Below are 16,367 nucleotides of genomic sequence, written 5' to 3' on the forward strand. Positions count from 1 at the left end.
AATGTAAAAAGTGATGCATGGAAAATTATTTTACAGATCAACTTTCATGATTTGCATAACATGTTAAAAAAGAAGAAGAAGAAGAAGAAGAAGAAGAGAGGGGGGGGGGGAGAACTTTATGATATCAATATCATCCCTGTATTTTTCATATTACTCTCTCTCTTTTTTTTTTCATTTGCGAGGAATGATGTTTACATTTCTCTCCAGTAAACAACGTTTTGGTTGTCTGTAGTTTTCCTGACAGGATATAGGTTTCCACTGCAGCTGACGATCTGATATCTGAAGACAACAATAATGGTGATGATGGCTATTTTTATGCGAAATGACAAAACGATGTGAGTATGTTTGTGTTTGTTTGTGTGTTGTATTTTAAAACATGCAGCATATTATGCCCCTGAGGTTATCGCATTGATTATATCATTAGTCAAAGTCAACACCTTGTATTATACAGTTTTGTGAAATAAATTGGTAGTATATCTGATATGTCTGCTTGTGTCTGTATATGTGTGGATGGATATGTGTGTGTGTGCGAGTGTATACCCGTCCCCAAGGTAAGTCTTTCCGCTCCCGGGATTGGAATGACTCCTTACCCTCTCCCTTAAAACCCACATCGTTTCGTCTTTCCCTCTCCTTCCCTCTTTCCTGATGAGGCAACAGTTTGTTGCGAAAGCTTGAATTTTGTGTGTGTGTTTGTGTTTGTTTGTGTGTCTATCGACCTGCCAGCGCGTTCGTTCGGTAAGTCACATCATCTTTGTTTTTAGATATATTTTTCCCACGTGGAATGTTTCCCTCTATTATATATATAATATCGACTTTAAATATGTCTGCTTGTCTCTGTATATGTGTGGATGGATGTGTGTGTGTGTGTGCGAGTGTATACCTGTCCTTTTTCCCCCCCTAAGGTAAGTCTTTCCGCTCCCGGGATTGGAATGACTCCTTACCCTCTCCCTTAAAACCCACATCCTTTCGTCTTTCCCTCTCCTTCCCCTCTTTCCTGATGAGGCAACAGTTTGTTGTGAAAGCTTGAATTTTTTGTGTGTGTGTTCGTGTTTGTTTGTGTATCTATCGACCTGCCAGCGCTTTCGTTCGGTAAGTCACATCATCTTTGTTTTTTTATATATATATATATATATATATATATATATATATATATATATATATATATATATATATAGTGCTGGCAGGTCGACAGACACACAAACAAACACATACATACACACAAAATTCAAGCTTTCGCAACAAACTGTTGCCTCATCAGGAAAGAGGGAAGGAGAGGGAAAGACGAAAGGATGTGGGTTTTAGGGGAGAGGGTAAGGAGTCATTCCAATCCCGGGAGCGGAAAGACTTACCTTAGGGGGAAAAAAGGACAGGTATACACTCGCACACACACACACACACACACACACACACACACACATATCCATCCACACATATACAGACACAAGCAGACATATTTAAAGACAAAGAGTTTGGGCAGAGATGTCAGTCGAGGCAGAAGTGAAGAGGCAAAGATGATGTTGAATGACAGCATGCCACCCTCCACCTCAAAAAACTATCCAACATCCTGGTTTCCCACCTCCGGAAAGGCAACTCACTCACCCTTCACAACCTTTCCAGCAAACCTCAACCTCCTCTCATTGCACACCAATCCAGTCTCTTCCATCTACTCAATCTCCCACTTCCAGCTCCACTCCCTCCAAAACCTCAAAATTCCAATCAACACAACCTGGAACCACAACACCCTAATTCAGTAGTTAACCTTTCCTCCAAACCTCTCTCCCAATCCGAAACCTCTGTCCTATCCAAAGGCCTCACCTTCAGCCCCACTCCCAGATTCAACCAAACAGCCCTCGTCAAAGATTTACTGTCCTACACTCGTACTCTCTGCTGGAAATATCACTTTGCCACAAAGAAAAATGATCCTAATCCTACTCCTAATGATCCAACTCCCCAAGACACCATCCAAATTGAACCCTGCCTGGAACAGTTCCGTCCTCCGTCGCAGCGGGACCCACCTCCTCTTCCTCAAAATCACCCTCTCCAAACCTTCCAGGAATTTCTGACTTCCAGCCTTGCATCTCAATCCTTCTTAAAAAACCTTGATCCTACTCCCAACTTCACCACTGCTGAAGCCCAGGCTATCCGTGAACTGAAGGCTGACCGATCCATCGTCATTCTTCCGGCGGACAAGGGTTCCACGACCGTGGTACTTGGTCGTCGGGAGTATGTGGCTGAGGGACTGCGTCAGCTTTCAGACAACACCACATACAAAGTTTGCCAAGGTAACCCCATTCCCGATGTCCAGGCGGAGCTTTGAGGAATCCTCAGAACCTTAGGCCCCCTGCAAAACCTTTCACCTGACTCCATCAACCTCCTGACCCCACCGACACCCCGCACCTCTACCTTCTACCTTCTTCCTAAAATCCACAAACCCAATCATCCCGGCCGCCCCATTGTAGCTGGTTACCAAGCCCCCACAGAACGTATCTCTGCCTACGTAGACCAACACCTTCAACCCATTACATGCAGTCTCCCATCCTTCATCAAAGACACCAACCACTTTCTCGAACGCCTGGAATCCTTACCCAATCTGTTACCCCCGGAAACCATCCTTGTAACCATTGATGCCACTTCCTTATACACAAATATTCCGCACATCCAGGGCCTCGCTGCGATGGAGCACTTCCTTTCACGCCGATCACCTGCCACCCTACCTAAAACCTCTTTCCTCATCACCTTAGCCAGCTTCATCCTGACCCACAACTTCTTCACTTTTGAAGGCCAGACATACCAACAATTAAAGGGAACAGCCATGGGTACCAGGATGGCCCCCTCGTACGCCAACCTATTCATGGGTCGCTTAGAGGAAGCCTTCTTGGTTACCCAGGCCTGCCAACCCAAAGTTTGGTACAGACTTATTGATGACATCTTCAAGATCTGGACTCACAGTGAAGAAGAACTTCAGAATTTCCTCTCCAACCTCAACTCCTTTGGTTCCAGCAGATTCACCTGGTCCTACTCCAAATCCCATGCCACTTTCCTTGACGTTGACCTCCACCTGTCCAATGGCCAGCTTCACACGTCCGTCCACATCAAACCCACCAACAAGCAACAGTACCTGCATTATGACAGCTGCCACCCATTCCACATCAAACGGTCCCTTCCCTACAGCCTAGGTCTTCGTGGCAAACGAATCTGCTCCAGTCCGGAATCCCTGAACCATTACACCAACAACCTGACAACAGCTTTCGCATCTCGCAACTACCCTCCCGACCTGGTACAGAAGCAAATAACCAGAGCCACTTCCTCATCCCCTCGAACCCAGAATCCCCCACAGAAGAACCACAAAAAGCCCCACTTGTGACAGGATACTTTCCGGGACTGGACCAGACTCTGAATGTGGCTCTCCAGCAGGGATACGACTTCCTCAAATCCTGCCCTGAAATGAGATCCATCCTTCATGAAATCCTCCCCACTCCACCAAGAGTGTCTTTCCGCCATCCACCTAACCTTCGTAACCTGTTAGTTCATCCCTATGAAATCCCCAAACCACCTTCCCTACCCTCTGGCTCCTATCCTTGTAACCGCCCCCGGTGTAAAACCTGACCCATGCACCCTCCCACCACCACCTACTCCAGTCCTGTAACCCGGAAGGTGTACACGATCAAAGGCAGAGCCACATGTGAAAGCACCCATGTGATTTACCAACTGACCTGCCTACACTGTGATGCATTCTATGTGGGAATGACCAGCAACAAACTGTCCATTCGCATGAATGGACACAGGCAGACAGTGTTTGTTGGTAATGAGGATCACCCTGTGGCTAAACATGCCTTGGTGCACGGCCAACACATCTTGGCGCAGTGTTACACCGTCCGGGTTATCTGGATACTTTCCACCAACACCAACCTATTCGAACTCCGGAGATGGGAACTTGCTCTTCAATATATCCTCTCTTCCCGTTACCCAGCAGGCCTCAATCTCCGCTAATTTCAAGTTGCTGCCACTCATACCTCACCTGTCATTCAACATCATCTTTGCCTCTTCACTTCCGCTTGTGAGATGTCTGCTTGTGTCTGTATATGTGTGGATGGGTATGTGTGTGTGTGCGAGTGTATACACGTCCTTTTTCTCCCTAAGGTCTTTCCGCTCCCGGGATTGGAATAACTCCTTACCCTCTCCCTTAAAACCCACATCCTTTCGTCTTTCCCTCTCCTTCCCTCTTTCCTGATGAGGCAACAGTTTGTTGCGAAAGCTTGAATTTTGTGTGTATGTTTGTGTTTGTGTTTGTTTGTGTGTCTGTCGACCTGCCAGCACTTTCATTTAGTAAGTCACATCATCTTTGTTTTTAGATATATTTTTCCTACGTGGAATGTTTCCCTCTATTATAACCATATATATATATATATATATATATATATATATATATATATATATATATATATATATATATATATATATATATATATGTATATATATATGTGTATATATATATATATAGAGGGAAACATTCCACGTGAGGGAAACATTCCACGTGGGAAAAATACATCTAAAAACAAAGATGATGTGACTTACCGAACGAAAGCGCTGGCAGGTCGATAGACACACAAACACACACACAGAATTCAAGCTTTCGCAACAAACTGTTGCCTCATCAGGAAAGAGGGAAGGAGAGGGAAAGACGAAAGGATGTGGGTTTTAGGGGAGAGGGTAAGGAGTCATTCCAATCCCGGGAGCGGAAAGACTTACCTTAGGGGGAAAAAAGGACAGGTATACACTCGCGCACACACACACATATCCATCCACACATATACAGACACAAGCAGACATCTCACAAGCAGCTTGTGGGTGGGATATGTGTGTGTGTGCGAGTGTATACCCGTCCTTTTTTCCCCCTAAGGTAAGTCTTTCCGCTCCCGGGATTGGAATGACTCCTTACCCTCTCCCTTAAAACCCACATCCTTTTGTCTTTCCCTCTCCTTCCCTCTTTCCTGATGAGGCAACAGTTTGTTGCGAAAGCTTGAATTTTGTGTGTATCTTTGTGTTTGTTTGTGTGTTGTATTTTAAAACATGCAGCATATTATGCCCCTGAGGTTATCACATTGATTATATCATTAGTCAAAGTCAACACCTTGTATTATACAGTTTTGTGAAATAAATTGGTAGTATCCATTTCAAAGGGACCATTCTGGCATTCATCTTAAGGGTTTTTGGAAAACTGCAGTAAACCTAAATCTAGATTTGCATAAAAAAATTTGATCCCCTCATTGCCCGTCTGCCATGGTTCTTAAATAATGCCATATGGCCCAAATTAAGCTAAAGTGGAACTTAAAAAGAGCATGGTGGGACATGACTGGCTGGGTGACAAAAATTGCAGCACATTTCTCAACATCCTAGTGGGACTATGTGTGGACTAGTGGAAATTCTGTTTTGAGAGCTGTAGACTTTGTAATTAATTCATGTCACAATAGGAAGTGAGAGCAATTTATGTAATTTGGACAGAAACAGTCACAATGACAATGATGTTTATGGAGTACTGAAATTGTGAGATAAATTAGGGAAATCATCCCCTTCTCAACTCACATCGTTTTGTCATTTCGCATAAAAATAGCCATCATCACCATTATTGTTGTCTTCAGATATCTGGGGATGTATCACCATCACCATCTTCTTGGTTTTGTACACATATCTATCTTTGCATCTTATGCCTACTTATAGAGATTAGTCTAAGTCCTCCCATCGGGTTTTGGGTTTCCCTGTGTTGTCCTTTTGGTTTATATGTCTATAGTATAATTTTCATTAGAGACGTTAATTCTAATTCTGCTCATATTCTCCATGTATTTTCCTTTTGATCTTTCAGATCCTGCTAAATGTATGAGAAATCTCATTTTTGCACTCTTGACCATAGCATATCCTCATTTGCTGTTATCCACATTTAAATTTCATGCAATAAAACTGTGTATCATAAAATTTGAGAGGTTTGTCTATCCTTACTTTCCCTCGTAAAGGTCACCTAATAGTACCACTCATTAAGTTAAATTTCTATTATGTCAGGTTGAAAATCAGTTTTGTTTTCGTTTAATGTCTCACATCTTAAGTATTTAAAATTTGTTACCTGCGCTACTACTTTTGCATTAAATATAGATTTGAATTTATCAGAAAAATAATTTTATCTTTTCTGTAAAATGCTTTAAACTTCGTTTTGTTTATGAGATCTGCAAATTGTCTGATACACAGATTTTTTGTGATTGATATCCTGTTGTTTGTAGATTATTCTTATTGTTAGCAATATTTACCAGATTGTCTGCAAGTAACATTGTCAGCATACAGTCTGGATTTTCAAGATTGTAAGGTAAAATGATAGTTCATTTATGTAGATATTAGAAAGTACAAATAATGCTCTACACCTTTGACTTAAACTTAGATTGGTGCTCTGCCATTTCAATTCCTTTTCCCTTAAATAGATGTATGTGACTCTTCATATATACTTTTTGTGAGTTCTGGAATTTCAGTTGTGTGATATTCATCCACAGTATTTATGAAAAAAATGAAGAGACATTGTAATAAAGGTCACAATAGAGATTGCAGGGATAATTAAAATTGCGGGAGTTGAAAAGAAGCTCAGCAGACGTGTTGTAATAACATTTGCATTTTCACGGAGTACGACGTACACTGTCATTTCATACATTTCAGTACCCGGAGCTGAATCCGATGATAATGCGGAGATTCCAAGAGGCAGGTGATGTGGAACGCGCCTTCGAACTGGTGCACCGGTCGCGGGGCCTCGAGCAGACGCAGATGCTGGCGCGCAAGCACTGCGCAGAAGCGGAGCGGCTGGCCGCGCGCCTGAGCGAGTCACCCTACCAGAAGGCACTCGGCGTCGTCACCAGCCTCGTCATCAACCGCATGAAGTAGCACTGGCTACCGCCGCAGGTGAGTCCTATTTTGAACTCGTTACTGGCCTGTCCGCCCAGTTTTGACCAAATAGAGGGAGACAAAAAGCTCTGTGTACACTTAGCAGCATTCTGTGAGACAAATGTAGCAGTGAAATTACACTGCCGGTCATTAAAAATGCAGGACAATGAACACAGCATGCAAAAAAACATCAAATTGTCTCAAAGTGTGCTAAACACGAGGAGAGTGAGAAAAGTAACAAGAGTGGCAACGCTGCGAGAAGACCGGCAAAGCTGTGTTGTTCTACTTGTATAGACCATTGTCTTCATTCCTTACAGATGCTCTGAATTTCAGCTCTGTAGCCATTGAGTGATCTTTGAAGAGTTTTTATTGTGTGTTACAAAACTGGAAGAGCAGAATTTAGAGGGACGTTATGCAATCTAGTTTTGTGTTGAACTTAGGGGATTGGCAAGTGTGTCCTATGAAAACTGGAACAGGCCTATGGAGAATACCCCTTATGGAGAGCACAAGTCTTTCCACGCTCTTGAGAGATCAGACCGACATTTAACAATAAGGATGATGGGTGACCTGTTAAACTTAAAGACTTTCACCATACAGCATACATCAAATTTTGACAGAAGATTTGCATAAGCAAAAGGTTTGTGGCAAGATGGTGTCAAAAATCTTTCTGACCGAGCAGAAGGACAACCGAAGAAATGTGTACGAAGATCTGGAGAAGACTGCCAATTACCACGAGTGGATCGGTTGTGTGATCACAGGTGACGAGTCCTGGATTTTTGAATATGATCCTGACAAAAAGCAGCAAAGTGAGGAGTGGACAATTGAGATATCTCTTCAGCCGAAAAAAGCTTGAATGAGCAAATCAAAGTTCAGAATGATGGCGATTTGCTTTTTTGACAGTAGGTGTATTGTGCACAAAGAATTTGTGCCTCCGAGACACTGTCAATAAAGTATTTTACAAAGATGATGTTGAAAGGCTCAGGGTAAGGGTGAATCGAGGGAGTCCAGAAATTGCAGACAAGTGGATGCTGCAGTGTGACAACACCCTGTGTCAGACGGTCATTTCCATCACAGAATTTTTGACCTCAGAATGCATTCCTCTTGTTCCACAGCCCCCTCTCCCGATCTGAGTCTTTGTGATTTTTTTCTTTTCCCGAAATTGAAAAATGTCTTAAAAGTGTCCTTTTGGTACTATGGAGAACATTCAAATGTGACCAGCATGTTAAAGGCCCTACCAGTTGAAGCCTTTCAGTGCTGCTACCAGGACTGGGAACGACGACTCCATCGGTGTACACTTGCCGAAAGGAACTACTTTGAAGGGAACAGTACTCTTGTTTGGGAAAAAAAAAACTTTGGTAGACAAAAAATCAGTCCCAGTGCTTTTCTCACACACCTCATACACAGATATGCGTATGATTGGTATTTGTGCACAGTTGCACAAAGGAGGGGAGTAGTGCCATCTACATTATGTATGTAGGGAAAAGTAATACAGTGTGTGTCTCATTCAGAAATAGCATTCAAACGTTAGAGGTTTGCAAGAAGGTTGTGTTGTGCCTGTGTGAGGAGGAGAAACATGGACCAGCAGATGTAAGAATTTGACAGTAGTAGCATAGTGACGTATCCAAACTGCAGTTTTCCATTCAGCGATGTTGGTACTCATTTTGGTCAGGATCCCACAAATGTCATTCAACTATGAAACGGGCTTAGGAGTTCCAAATTTGAGAGGTTAGTTTTCAACAGCCCGTCAACAAAAAGGTCATTAGAGATGGAGTACAAACTCGGGAAGAAAATCAGCCATGCCCTGTCGAAGGAACCATCCCAGCATTTGCCTGAAGTGGTTTAGGAAAATTGTGGAAAATCTAAATGAGGATGGCCAGATGCGGGTTTGAACCATCATCCTCCCGAATGCGAGCCTAGTGTGCTAACCACTATGCCACCTTGCTCAGTCAAATTTGATGCTGTGCAGAATCTGTGGCCCCACATGGTTAACACCCAAGTGGACGGTTGTGTTGTCTACTTAGCCGTGCAAGTTAATATGGCCAAAGCACATACTTTCAGTCCAGAAATGGTTTTTTTTTATGCAGAAAAATGAGTATCTACACAGACAGTGCAACGATATCAGGAGGCGTCCAGCAGAGAGAAGTGTGCCCGGTGACAGCTTTCGTATCAATACGAGGCATCTTTGGGCACACGACACAATCATTCTGGTTTGCATAGCCAGTAATTAGGACAACATCTGTTACACTTATGATGATTTAAGATTGGCGGATGTGCCTCATCTTTGAGATCAGCATTGTGCCAGAGTTGATTCATCATAGTGGCTGACAAGTGGTGGCATGCCAGTGTCTTGGCAATCCATGGCCAGATGTTTTCAATGGCTGAGATATCTGGAGAATGTGCTAAGCATGGCAACAGTTGATCACCTGTGTATGAAGGTAAGCCAGTCCAGTGTGGGATACACATTCTGCATTAATGTGAACAATTCGGAGCTTGTTGTGGGTATAAAGGGAGAGCTACATCACTATTTGAAACTTGGTAATGGATGCTTGCCATCTGAAACCGGTCACTGATAAATTGTAAAGTACTGTATACTACTGTATACTACATACTATATATGACAATGTTTTGGGATGTGAAGGCTGCCAGAGAAAGGAAGAGAGATAACTGGACCTTTTTTATTGGACCTCTTCAACAAGAAACTGAAGGAAACACAGTTCCATTTCATGAAAAAGAAAGTGGTGTTTCACCTTCACATTGTGTCAACACCTTCACCTGGAGTTGTCGTTCCAAAACAGCATGAGTTGTGTTATGAATTGCTTCTCCTTCCCACTATCCCCTGTATTTTCTCATTGTGGCTACCTGCAATTTTTTCTTGTTCCCAAACATGTGGAAATGTCTCATAGATAAAAAATTCTATTCAGATGGGGAAATCATCATCAAGAGAAACTCATTTAGCAATTTTATTTTTGGAAAGGTTAAAAATAGGCCAACTCATTGAGAGAGGTATTTTTCCCTAATTGGACTCCATGTTGAAATTAAAATTAGTTTTTGAAGGGAGAAATAAGTTGTTATTCTTTAGACAGATATTTATTAACCCCCTCTTATTGCAGTGTCTTCAGTGTAAGTCTGGTATGGAGAGCAATCAGTCATGTGTTTGTGGGACTTGGTATGAGGTGGTACAGTGTGAAAAGTTTCCATTTACATTTTGAGTTAATAGAAAGAATATTTCTCATTTTATTTATCCCTACAATTATCAGTATTCTCCTAATTTACTTAAAGAATGAGCAAACCCACATATTTGGTAAAAATAAGATTTATTGTTTGAGTGATCAAACTTTGTGTTTAGAATTAAAAGGGTGTAAATATTCAGAGAGTGAAACTATAACTGACAATAAAGACATACGGTCCACTCGCACAGAATTAAAATGTTGTTCTTCTGCTTTCCATGTTCGTGACTGGAATCATTTTCTCTGAGGCAGTACTTCAAAGGCAACCATCTATTGGCTAATGGCAACTGGTGATGTGGTCACGTAACTACTACACCCATAGGCACTGGCTGTCCCAGCTGTGCAGTTTTCCACACATGTCAGATGAAACAAAAATATAATATTTAGCAAAGTCTAGGAAAAGATAGATTGCTACTTACTGTAAAGAAGACACGTCAAGTTGCAGAGAGGCACAATTGAAAGACTTACATACAGCTTTCGGCTACAGCCTTTATCAGTAAAGAGAGACAGACAATATTCACACACACACACACACACACACACACACACACACACACACACACACACAAAACCGCCAACTCGAGCATCTCATGCCTGAATGCATTCTGGCTTGAGATGCTGGAGTTGGTGGTCGTTTGTGTGTGTGTGTGTGTGTGTGTGTGTGTGTGTGAGGTGTGCTTCCTTTATGTGTGTGTGAGATTCTCTCTTTACTGATGAAGGCTGTGACTGAAAGCTATATGTGAGTATCTTTTAATTGTGCCTGTCTGCAATTTGAAATGCCTTCTTTACAATAAGTAGCAATCTATCTTTTACTTCATTGTTGATATTCCTAACTGGAATTTCCATTGTTTGATGTTTAACAACATCATGCCTATAAGGATGATAGATTAATCACTTATATAAACAAGCAAAGGTGTTGGATGTACACACCTGAGGCAGGAGCAACTTTTCATTTAATACAGAAAAGTGTCTGGAAATGATGTTCCAAAAGAAATTCAGTAGAAGTGATATGCTTTTCATCAGATAATTACTTTAAATTAGTGACAAATTAAATGCAGTAGTTTTTAAAAACAGGTTAGACAAATGCACATTTCCTAAGTTTGCCAAAGCTAAGGAAATTATATTAGACATTACATGATGATGCTCCTATTCACCTATGCTTATAAACTAAGTCCATCTAGGCTAGATCACATGTATTACTTCTTTCATATACACATACAGACAGTTTCAACCCCCCCCCCCCCCTGCACCCCTCCTCCTCCTCAGCTTCCACATGCATTTTTTATTGAATTTTTATCAATGTTGCAAAAAAGATAAAATACAGTGCCAATTTCAAAATGAATGTAACAGAAGTGTACTAAAAAGTCTTTAAAGTATAGCAGGTCATAGAAACTGGCAGAGGGGAACATTGTATTGATGTGTATCATTGTATCTGTTCCATCAGTCAAAGAAGATGTGGTCTGCATCATATTCTGTACCAGAGTTACATAATGGATATGGTACTGAGCCCATCCAAAGTAAATGTTTCCTGTAGCAGCTGTTGTTGAAGGCGTGGTTCTTGAATCTTGCAGACTATTGATGTTCTGCATGCTAGTAGACATCAGCACTAGGGATTGTTTGTAATTGGATGTGCTGTGATATTCTTCATTCTACATATCTCTAATTACAAGACTGAGTGAGTTTAAGGATAACAATGCTCTATGCCACAGATTATTGTTTCGTGCGTGTGCGTGTGTGTGTGTGTGTGTGTGGGGGGGGGGGGGGGGGAGTTGTGAGGTGAAACACAGTTTGACAAGTTTCTTTTTGCCTTTTGCAGGTGGCCAATATGTCATAGTACTCCACTGTAGAATGTAGAGCACAAATGCAGGAAATGCATGCATTTGCAACACACTCCCGGCCCTGCATACGGCAGGGAGGTCGGAGCCATTTCTGCGGTACGCCTCCTCTGATAAACCTGCGAGCACAAAACTGCAGCAAAGCTGAAAGAGTAGTCTTAGTAACGTGTTGTTCAGCTGCCCGATTTCCTGTGGCATTCTCGATGGATTCACCATGAAATATCTTTCGGGACACTTCGTGAAGCCATTCTGGATATAAGGAAAATGATGCCGTGCCATCTATTGATAATTTCATTATATTTTGTGGCTGGAACTACAGCAGCGTTTGATATCTTGGATGATCTAAATAGAGGATTTTTGAATGGTTACTAAATATTAATCTCATAATAGTCCACTATTTATCTTTCAGAAGCGGCTTCATTTTCCTTTTATCTTTTCCATTTCATTGAACACTGCCAATGTGTACCACAATAACTTATATTGTGGTTTGTCCTTCACTGTGAAAAATGTGTGTTCACTTGCCAATGTACACTGATAGCACATTGTAACCTGCAGTCCATGAAATATTTCCATATGTAGTGTCAGAAGGTAATTTTTATTTTTATTTTTATTTTTGGAAAAACAAATGTGCGTTCTTGGGAAGTGTCTGCTTTTATGCAAAACATGAAGCTACACATTTCTTGTTATATATATGAGTATACATTTTTATTATTGCAGTTTAATGATATTTGATTGGTGTAATAAAGTTTCCTGGGTAATGTGTAAAGGCCTATACACAAGATTCTGTGTTTGTTGTTTGTCAAGAATAATGCATGTGTGCTATACATGATGAAAATAAGGGTGAAAATCTAATACACTTATTGCCTTAAAGCTACCTGAGATGTTAATGAACAGTTATTTTCATATTATAAGGGGACACACAGTCTGAATATTTGGCAGATTATAAAATAGAAAAAAAGAGTTTTTATACTTAAGATAGTTTGCCACATTTACCTGGAACAGAAAATTTGTTCATATGTATGTATAGACTGCCCTGTATGTATAGATTGCCTTATAGTAGAAAATGAATTATTCAGTTTCTCTGTCAGTGTCATGCCTGAATATCTGACCGGCAGCATCTGAGAGTTTGTTCTCAGTGAATCCTTAGGACATACTCATTCTAAACTCTACAATTAAAAATGCAAGCTCAATATGATTTTAAATTTCTCAGAAAATTGATATGTAAAATGAACAACCTTCTCTTTCATCTGCCTACTTCTCTTCTCCTCTTTCCCACATACATTTATGTCCAGAGAAACCAGCCTTATTCTATCCCAGTGTAATGAAGAGAGTGCTGTAAAGCACTGTCACAGGGAAATAATGCTTCTGTCACCAGGGGCCAAATAAAAACAAAAACTTAAAATTTAGTTTTATCCAGCTGCTGTTACAGGAATCATGTCAGCTGGTGCGTGGTTACAGTTAAAGTTACCTGGATCATAACTAAGAACAAAATGTTCTTCAGATATGAGCTGTGGCCAGTCATGTTCAAGTTTGTATTGTTGCTAATATGATAAAAGTATATTTTTGTGCATCATTTTAACTGGATTTGAAGGCAATGTACTTGTTGGCAGCATATCGTAAAAGTAATGCTCACACCAGTTTTGTGTACCTTGTTATTATAATTCATAATTGTTATATACCCATATTTTTCAACATTTCAAAAATACTTTAATTATTCTTCAAATATTGTATTGTTAAATTTTGTTAACTCATATTTTATACATAAATCTAATTTCTTATATGAAGGAAAGTTATCAACATGTGTATAATATAAAAGTATACCATTTACTAATTTTGAAAAAAAAATGAATTGTTGCTCACTTAAAAGTTTGCCACCTTTTTTCATTTTTTGTGTATCTGTGGTTTCGTTTCATGACAACGTGTGTATGCACTAGGAAGACACAATCAACATTTAATTCAAATGGACACCTATTAGGTACCCACATCTTATATATGTGGTAGTAACAAGAAGCAGCTTTTGGTTGGATACAAATTTTAAACTTTGCTGTTACAGTCGTGTGTTAGTGTTATTTATATAAATATATATATATGTATATATGTATCCATCCAAAAGTGCTTTCCTGCAATCACAGAATGTTTTCTCAAATCAGTTGCTTCTTGGAACTCAGTAGAAGATGAATCTGTATTTCACAGATTCTGTAAATATTATTTTGTAACAGAGAATGTACATATATGTATTGAACTAAAACACAAGCTCTGCGCAAGTGCGAATATTTATCTGTGGTTAAAGGGACAGGATTTGGACATGTAGACTACATATGTATATTGGGATCATCATTATCAGTGTATCTCTCTTTTTTTATAATAAAATGTTATAGAAACAATTGTGTTGCATATACTTAACCATATATGAACCCTTAGAATAAATAAATATGTATATTTCAGCATAAAGGACATTTATTTGGGTGATCTCTTACAAGTCACAGGACATAGTTAGGTGAGTATCATGCAGGTTCCCCATTCCTACTTTAGATACATGATGACAGAGGAAACAATTCAACATTTAAGAACAGAGAATGTAGCATACACAGGTCCCAGACCAAAGAAAGCTACTGATCTTCCCTGAAAGGTATTTGATTCTGTCCTTGCTGAACTGCATAATCATATCTTGTTCAGCTTCAGATTATTAGCATAGAAGTGTTGTAGGAAAGCTCTTGTAGAATATATCCTTTGATGCACGTGCGTGCCCCACTGCCCCCTACACACACGCACACACACACACACACACACACACACACACACACACCTATGCCCCTACATGGTGCCAATGCTATTTTACACAGGTAGGCTGGTTGTGGTGGGGGTAGTGTCAGATGGGGTATTTAGAGAGAGAGAGAGGTGGGAGGTAAGGAAAGGACTTGAAGGTCGGTGGCTAGCAGCCCGGAGGAGGTCAGTTTGCTGGCTGGAATTTGGGAGGTAGAGGTGTCAGCTATAGTTGTAGCGGCCAGTGGAAAGCGACAAATGCTTGAAGGCTGTGTGGGGATGTGAATTGGGAGGGCATGACAGGATGGAGGAAGGACAAACTGTTGGATTTGTCAGGCATTACCCTCCTTATCCTCATCCCTGCAATGGAAACACTTCTTTTCTACCAGTCCCTATCATTGAACTTCGCCTCTTCCTGTTCATTCCACTATCCAACTATGACTCTCCTCCTCTTCCACCTAACCAACCCCCAGTCAGCTCCAACTAATTCCTTATCTCCAGCCTGGCCTCACCATCCTTCCCCTGGTCCCTTCCTAAGAACACTAACCTTGCTGCAGCATATAGGACAGCCATAGATAACCCAACCTGAAAACTGATCCAGATCTAATCATCCTCCATGCAAACAAAGGCTCCACTACTTTCGCGATGAGTGGCAGTGACTACCTGATGGAAGGCTTTTACCAGCAGCCTGACTGCACCACTTACAAACTCTGCAGTAGTGATACCATCCCAAAAGTCTCACATAACCCAAATCCCAACTGAGATTCATAGGCTCTTCCCAGAACCTCTCACCTAAGTCCATCTCCTTCCTCACCCACACCACCACCTTGGACACACACCTTTTAGATGCTCCTCAAAATACACAAACCCAACAATACTGGATGCCCCACTGTAGCTGGCTGTTGTGCTCCCACAGAAAGAATTCCCACTCATGTTGACAAATACATCCAACCAACTGCCTGAAACCTAGCCTTCCATGTCAAAGCTACTAACTGCTTCCTTTACAGACTTTCCACCATCTTCGCACCTGTATCTCCCAGATCCCTAAACATCACCATTGTTGCCACATCCCTATACTCTAGCATCCCTCATGCCTATGGCATTGCCACCATCGAACACTTCCTCTCCCAATATCCTTCAGAGTCCAGACCCACCACTTCATTCTTTACACACCTTACCAACTACATACTGATCCACAACTACTTTTCCTTTGAAGGGAAAGTTAACATACAAATCTGTGGCACAGCCATGGACACCCACATGGCACTCTTCTATGCCAAATCCCATAAAGGGCCATATACAAAAAACATTCGTAGCCTCCCCAAACTCCCAACCCCTATTCTGGTTCAGGTCCATTGATGACACTGTTGTTATTTGGGCTCAGAGCTGAGGCACCGTATCCACATTTCTTCACAACCTCAACACCTTTTCTCTCATCTTCTTTACCTAGTCCTCATCTGCCCAATGTGCCACCTACCTGAATGTTGACTCCAGCTATCTGGTGGCTCCATCCACATTAAACTCACTAACCTATAACAGTGCCTACATTTCGACAGCTGCCATCCCTTCCATACCAAAATTTCTTCCCATACAGCCTATCCATCTGTGCACAACATATCTGCAGTGA

At 41.2% G+C, this 16,367-nt stretch overlaps 1 protein-coding gene across 2 annotated transcripts in view; it reads left to right on the forward strand.

Annotated features, from left to right (window-relative positions):
* The window catches only part of LOC126215141 (all trans-polyprenyl-diphosphate synthase PDSS1), an 831,585-nt gene extending 817,268 nt beyond the window's left edge, over positions 1-14,317 (forward strand). For both annotated transcript variants that reach the window (XM_049941804.1, XM_049941805.1), the window contains 2 exons: positions 6,694-6,933; positions 11,959-14,317. In XM_049941804.1, the coding sequence (XP_049797761.1) occupies positions 6,694-6,915 (222 nt within the window). In that variant the 3' untranslated portion in view covers positions 6,916-6,933; positions 11,959-14,317. The remainder of the gene's footprint in view (positions 1-6,693; positions 6,934-11,958) is intronic.
* Positions 14,318-16,367: the final 2,050 nt, after the last annotated feature.

This window comes from Schistocerca nitens, chromosome 12 (genome assembly GCF_023898315.1).
Source record: "Schistocerca nitens isolate TAMUIC-IGC-003100 chromosome 12, iqSchNite1.1, whole genome shotgun sequence".
NCBI classification, from domain to species: domain Eukaryota; kingdom Metazoa; phylum Arthropoda; class Insecta; order Orthoptera; family Acrididae; genus Schistocerca; species Schistocerca nitens.